Source organism: Anarrhichthys ocellatus, unplaced genomic scaffold (genome assembly GCF_004355925.1).
Source record: "Anarrhichthys ocellatus isolate YVR2014 unplaced genomic scaffold, GSC_Weel_1.0 scaffold56, whole genome shotgun sequence".
Classification (NCBI taxonomy): Eukaryota; Metazoa; Chordata; class Actinopteri; order Perciformes; family Anarhichadidae; genus Anarrhichthys; species Anarrhichthys ocellatus.
In genome coordinates, this window is record NW_022280086.1 from 1,895,461 (window position 1) to 1,902,960 (window position 7,500).

Consider the following 7,500-nt stretch of genomic DNA (forward strand, 5'->3'; position numbering starts at 1 on the left):
GAGAGAGAGAGAGAGAGAGAGAGAGAGAGAGAGAGAGAGAGAGAGAGGGAGAGGAGAGAGAGAGGTGCAGCCATATGTAGGAAAAAGTAAGAATGAGAGAGTGAGAGTAAAAGGGATGCAGACAGTGAGTCTTGGCTAAATGTTCTGCTGTGTAATGAGAACCACATTTAGAACGCTGAAATATGCTTTACGTGGCAGAGCACTGCACACACACACACACGCACGCACACACGCACAGGCAACTGGAGGAATACAATTAAAATGCAGAATAAACCCACAGAGAGGAAAGAAATTTCTCTTCTTCAGAGTAAAAATCGTCACTTGGTATTCTTCCCTGTGTGTTACTCTACTCCAAAACTGTCTCACTGTTTCTCAAAAGACAATTTGTGCCTTGTGTTTTACATTTTATTGATTATGTTTCTTACTTCTGAAATCATTTAATGATGACTTGACTTCTGGAAGATACCGCACTGTAGTCTTTTGTGGCACTGCATTTGTCCAGTCAGCATTATGTGAAGGTCAGTGTAACACTTTACCAGATGCCAGAAAGAAAGAAGCAGTTCGATGATCAGACGTTCTAAACTGAAACATCCTAACAATCCCTCACAGTAAAGGCCATTACTTTTTTTTGGTTTTAATTTGTACATCAATTTTTTTGAATTGAATTGTTGTTTTTTCATGAGTACTTTCTGTCAGAATGAAAATATCACTCGGTGAAAAGCAACATATTATTTATACAAGCTTGATCTTAGCTTTCACATTGTTTTCACAGTGCGTCAACCAATCTCGCTGTTGACATATTTAAAACGTGCACTATGGTGTATAACGACACGGAGGCTCCTTAGTCCGAACCTAGATGACAAACTTTATTAGTCCCTTTAGCCTTGACAAAGGCAGCACAGACCAGATCCACTCCTTCAGTTCTTACCTTTCACAATAAAAGCAGACATATTCTCTATAACTGTTTACCAGAAGGAAGTTAAATTCACTCAGAGCATTTTACTAAAAGGAAACTCAATAAAACAGCTTACTTAGGCTAAAGAACAATTTCGCTCAGACAGACAGTCAGACGCTGCTCTGGGTCAATAGGATCCAGTAGTTGTCAAATTTGCATTGCTGCAGTATTTCACATTTAAAATGTTTGTTTTCAACCAGTGTGATCATCTGGTCGCTCGTGTCTCTCCCTCTGACCTATTGCAGGTGATGTTTCTGTCCTCTCACATCTACAATGTGAAACTCGAGTTGATATGAACTCTATTGTTCTCTCGGGCTAAGATTGAAAAATTGGCTTAAAGCTTGCCAACCACTGACTCTGCCTCCTGGCATTGCAGACACCTTTTGATTATTTTCATGCTCTTCTTGTTGATATAGAGAGCTGCAGGGATGACATTTTTGTATCCAGCAGGAAGTTGGCCTCACACTGGTTCCCTCTACAAAAAGCTAACGGGATTCTTCCATTTGGATTATTGCACAAAATATTCTCTGTGGCAAATACACTTTTATGATACTTAAACGTTTTGTTCAGCAAGATAATCTTCACTGGTGAACACCTTTTTCTGTGATTTTAAAGTGTGAATGCAATCTGCAGATGTAAAAAGCTAATGTTATAAGGCTATAAACGAACTACACCATGCTCAGTCATGAGTGTCCCTTTTGTAGTCTCATTTAGACCCTTGTTAGCAACCAACTCTTTTAAGACGCCTAAAAGTCCCAAATTCACTAATTTACTGACCTATATTATATCGTAAAACAAAACGTTAAAATCTCTTTAGCTTGTGTTAAACACAGACCTTTTTTCAGGCATCTAACAAAAAACCATTCAACAAACACATTGACTTCCAGACGAGGGATCAGGAAGTGCAAAAATGCTGACTCATTTATGGGTTTTAGGACTTTTCCTGCAGAACTCTATAATGTGCAGTATACATTGGACCAGTCTACCTGGCCTAATGTATCCCACAATGCAAAGTGCTAGAAGGGCAAAGTTAATGGTCACGACAACAGTGACCGAAACTATTTTTGTGTGCTATTTTATTTTTAAATTCATTTTTGAGAATTTCTGTGGCTCACAGAGCGGCTACAGCAGCCGGCAGTGGTGAGGAAAGAGCAGCGTCTGAAGGGGGGAAGAGACAACATGACCCTTGTTAACATTAGTTTAAAACTTACTAGAGCTAATACACAGTAATATGTGGAGGGATATCACTCCACTGTTGTGTTGCTGTAACTAAAAAAGTAGTTTGACCTGGCCTAACATACTGCAAAATAAATGGAATCACCAGTGTCATACTGCATACCACTGATATGTACTGTATACTACATAAATACTACATACTGCCACCGTAAGTCTTAGAGGTCATTCTCAGGTCCTTTTAGGCATTGTTTCTCTCAATATATTATAAGACAAATCAAGTTGGTGTCGTCATCCTGGCCTTCATTTATTGCTGGTGGCGTGTCAAAGTCTGCTTCCCCGACTAATTGTGATTCCCATAAAACTTAAGGTTAAGCTGTGATCAGAAGTCACAGAAATGAACGATTGGTATAAGGGCTCGTTGGGTTCAGGTCAAGGTAAGGGGAAGAGCAAATCAATAGAGAAACGCTTCATCATAACCAACTGTACTGCTGTTTAGCAAGGGCACTGTCTAAGGGACACACAGAGAGCATCTCTCACTGAAAGAAGTGTAGCATTAGAAGATACCCACCATTCTGAAGCCTTATGTAGCCCTGGTGTAATAACTTAGGTTTTGAAGAAAACAGCTTAAAACAATATTAACGGCAAACCGTGGGTTATTCCAGAGTAAAAAAGAAAAACCCTGATAGTGTTTTCAGTTTGAGCAATGTGCTTTGATTGGTTAATCAAGGTATCATTCAGCCCCACTTGTGGTAATTGGTCGTAGGTAAAGCAGAGGGCGGGGTTATGAGAAAAGAACGGGGAAGAAGCGGGAAGAGGAAAAAAGCGCGATGGAAGGAGGAGAGAGAAGAGAGGGGTATAGATGAAGAACGGGAGAAATGAGAGTTTAGATAGTTTTGTTTTAAGCTGTTTAGCTGTTGAGACAGTACGGTACCTCGTTTGTTAATCTCAGTAGAGTTTCCAGAGAGTTTGTAAAAGTTTTGCTGTGTAAAGTACAAGTTGCTGAGTCACTGGACCGGAGGACGAGATTGCGGGCCGAGACAGACTGTCGGTGTGTTCCTGGTGAGGATTTCACCGGCGTGGCCGTCACCTCCGCTGTCTGCGTAGTGTTTTGGACGACATACTGTTTTTCTCAAGGACTGACATTGAATTGTGATTTTGGATTTGCTGTGTAACTGTTTCTGCTGAGGATGAGGATTCGGGAGGCAGCACCGCACCCAAGCTACACAGGCCTGCAACGTGTTCTTATTGTAATGTGAGTGAGTGAGTGTGTGTGGGCCCATGAGTGTTTTAAAGTCAATTTGAGTATTCGGCCATACCCTTAGTATGCTGTAAGGTGTTATTGTTGTTTTGTTTTTCTTGTCCCCCGAAAGGGTAATTATTATTTGAACATTTTCAAAAGCTGTCAGTAAACTTTTATTTATCTTTTCATCCCAATCAGTTGTCTGTGGTCAGTTATTTAATTATTGCTAAGTTTGACAGTTTCTTTGTTATTCGGAGGGTAATATAAATTCACAATAATCAGGTAAACTTCGTAGTAACTACCTTACGAGTTCCCAACCCAAACACCCCATCATTCCAGTGTAGGTCTACTCTCTATAGAGTGTTGGGGTGCTACATAAAATGGAGGCACCGCTGGGATTTCTATAGCTTATGTTAGTTCTTGACCACAGACAACAACAGTTATGTAAGATAAGCAGAACATTATTTAACGCTGCACTTTATTTCGGTCATTAGTCTATTGTATATAATAAAAGGACAGGTTCATTTACACTACAGAAACTCGAGAAGTATAAGCTCAGAGAAACAGTATCGTGCAGTTACCAGACAAAGGGCATTATGGCACAACGTCAGCACTGGTGCAAAGGCGAAGGCATTAACCCTTCACATGCCATATTGATCAAAGATGTCCCAGAAAACACAGAGATTGATTTCATTGAAGAAACCCTACAGACCATCAAAGCTCTTGGACGCGTTAAGGTCAGAGGAAGGGTGTGTGATCCTCAGTGTCACGGCCTCACGGTACTTGTGATTGCAGAGAGGAGGTCAACACAAAAGCCATTCCTTTGGACGTGTTACCAGAAGACAGTGTTTCACCGTGGAGGATGTTTGGACGTATGAGGAAAATGTATCCACTGATGAACAAGGGGATGCACAGGAACAGCAACAAGTTTTTGGTTCTCCTTTTCCACTCCAAGCATCCACACCTGAAGCTATTATTAGAGCAGTGGGAGATATAATGCAGAGAGCATTTAAACCTACTAGTGACAGTAACTCATACAGGAGGTTGCAAACTTTCTCTGGAGTCACCCCCACACCCCCTGGAGAAGAGCAGCTGGATAACTGGATAGAGCAGGCTCGTCTAATGGTAGAGGAGTGTGATCGGCCAGACAGACAAGAGACTGAAAATAATGGAAAGTGTCAAGGGTCCTGCATTAGAGATTCTGCAAGCTGGTCGATTCAACAACCCAGACACAACTCCTATAGAGTACATTGAGAACACTTTTGGCACACATGAAACAGGTGAAGAGCTCTACTTTGTTTTTAGAATGCTATGTCAGCACCAGAATGAGAAACTTTCAGCATTTCTGAGAAGGATGGAGAGAGTTATGAACAAAGTAGTCCAAAAGGGAGGCTTGCAACCATCCCAAGCAGATAGAGCACGTCTGGACCAACTCATTAAAGGAGCCATGAGATCTGACATGATGCTCCTAAACCTCAGGCTTAGGGAGCGGAGAGAGCGACCACCTACGTTTTTGCAGTTGTTAAATGAGATCCGCACTGAAGAGGAGTACGAAGACTCTCGCCACAAGGTGAATCCAACAAAATCAGTGCATGTAAAGACTGTTACGATACCAGCAGGGGTGGAAATAAGAGATCTCAGAGCTGAGATACAAGAACTGAAATCACAAGTCGGTGAACTTACCGCATGTCAACATTACAGTCCTTTTCACCACCTGCACTACAACCTGCAATCACTGAGGCGGACTCTTCAGGGGAAGATAAATACATTCAAGCATTAGAGAATGATGTTAGACAACTGCGGAGACAGGTCTCAGTTATGTCAGTCAGACCTACCAGAGTATCAGAAGCACAGCAACATCAAGATTCTCCGACTAACCACAGATGGGAAAGAGCCTCACCTCAAAGAGACTCGGGTGACTTTTTCTGCTGCCGTTGTGGTGAGGACGGGCATGTTGCTACCAAATGTAGTGCTCCAGAAAACTACCAAAAAGTGATACAGAAACTAATCCGTGCTCAGCGACAACTGAGAGTAAGTCAGAGAGAAAGAAATGCTTCTACAACTGCAGGTAACACCCATAACGTCAATGTGAGTGCTGTAAATGTCCAGGCTAACCATCTACCAGAAGCACTCGTAGGGTCACCCTCCACCACCTATGTCAAAGTAAATGGCAAACCCTGCGCTGCTCTCCCTGAGAGTGGATCACAATCTGTTCCGCTAGCTTCTGTAAATCAATACAATCTCCCATTCAGAATAAATGAAGACATTTCTGGAGTTTACTTTCTATATTCTATGACAAAGCAGTATCAGTAGAGGCAGTTGCTGGACATTGGGTGAAGGCAGGGCTCCAGACTATCACAGGGCTAGATAGTGAAAACCAATCACTCACATCCACACCTACGGGCAATTTAGAGTCATCAATGAACCTAAACTGCATGTCTTTGGATTGTGGGAGGAAGCTGGAGAACCCAAAGAGAACCAAAGCTGACACGGGGAGAACATTCAACCAGAATATGTTTCATTTAGTACATGTTCCCTAACAAATAAAATAAAATAAATAGTAATATTTATCTACGTCCTTCCTTCATATTGACTTACTCTCTTATCCACTAACTGCTCAACAAACAACCTTTTCAGATTGCAGGGTTTCAAGGTTTCTTTTAAAAACAAAGCTGCAGCTTCTCTCTCTCTCTCTCGCCCTCTCTCTCCCTCTACTCTCCCTCTCGCTCTCTCTCTATCTCGCTGCCTCTCTCTCTCTCTCTCTCTCTCGAATGCGTACATTTGTCGACTCTCACTAGGTAGAATTAAATACTTACGGGTACACATAAAGTAACTAGACATACACCAACACACCACACAGATGAGCCCTGCAAACCCACATGCACCGCATACTATAGAGACACACACACACACACACACACACACACACTCTCATTAGCACAAAGACAACACACAAAAGAAACATGCAGCATGCTTCCTTCTGCAGTCACAGCACAAACAGTGCGTAGTGAGCGAGCGGGTGTGGAGATCGACAATCAGCAGAGAGACAGAGAGAGAGCGAAAGAGAGAGAGAGAGAGAGCGATGGAGGAAAAACAGTGTATTCTCAGTAGTACCTGCTCTACCATCTTGCCTTTGCCTTCCTCCGTGCACATCCAGCTGCGCTGTAAAGTCCAGCCTGCTAGTGACTGCCTACAGCTAGCATCAATTATGGATGGCTGTGTGTGTGTGTGTATGTGTGTGTAGTGGGGGAATGAGCAGAAGGAGGAGGAGGAGGAGGCGCCACTGTGAATGAAAGTAGCATTCCCCAAAACTGTTTTCACCACGCTCTGGTTGTTCCTCTCTCACAATCCTTCCCCCGCCTTCATTTATTCTATTTGTCACCCTGTGTGCTCAATTTAGTTATTTGCACTATGCAACTATATGATAAAAAGTATCTTTATCTCCAAGGTAGAGACATGTTAATGCTGCAGCATATAATGATATTCTATACGACAGCAATCGGTCCACTTTCCTGTTTTCATCCAACCCCTCTGAGATGAACTGGCTGTGAGCCCAGCCGTTCCCACAGTGGCGTTTAAGGGAAGCATGTTTAAGTTTCAGTTCTTTTTTTACATATGACATTTTGATTATTTTTAACAAACACAAGACTTTCAGCCAGTAGAGCTTTTTAGGGTTTGTGTGCTGGTTGAGTTATTTTAAGGTTACATAACTTAACTTACGTAAAAAACGAATTTCAGCCAAACCACAATCTTTGACTAAACCTGACTAAGTATGTTTGTGGCCTAAACATAACCAAGTGATTTTGTTGTGTTTTTTCTTTGTTTCAACAAAACAACACAACATTAATCACATGACCAAGACTGTGACCGTGATCCGGGAGAAAATACGTTCCCTTGAAAACATCAAAGGAAATGCACTTTAGAGTCCAGTCAGTCGAACTAACAACGAGCCCAACCCAGGAGAAGGTAATGTTTCATCGGCTTTATTGATACCCTAGAGGTAATATATGAAACTAGATGACATAATGAATCTACCCACCATGCCATGTCGGGGGCTCAATAACGCTTCAAAGTTAGGTTACATTTTGGCAAGGGAAAAATTGCCATGCCAGTTTTTCCCTTGGGGTGC

General features: G+C 42.1%; 1 protein-coding gene across 9 annotated transcripts in view; it reads right to left on the reverse strand.

Annotated features, from left to right (window-relative positions):
- Positions 1 to 7,500, reverse strand: part of rbfox1 (RNA binding fox-1 homolog 1) — a 154,424-nt gene that overhangs the window by 71,165 nt on the left and 75,759 nt on the right. The window contains exon 1 of one of the 9 annotated variants that reach the window (XM_031871163.1): positions 6,486 to 7,500. This exon is cut by the window's right edge and continues 1,714 nt beyond it. The exons of the other annotated variants lie outside the window; for them this stretch is intronic. Coding sequence (XP_031727023.1) covers positions 6,486 to 6,524 — 39 coding nt within the window. The 5' untranslated portion in view covers positions 6,525 to 7,500. The remainder of the gene's footprint in view (positions 1 to 6,485) is intronic. 9 annotated transcript variants of the gene reach the window in all.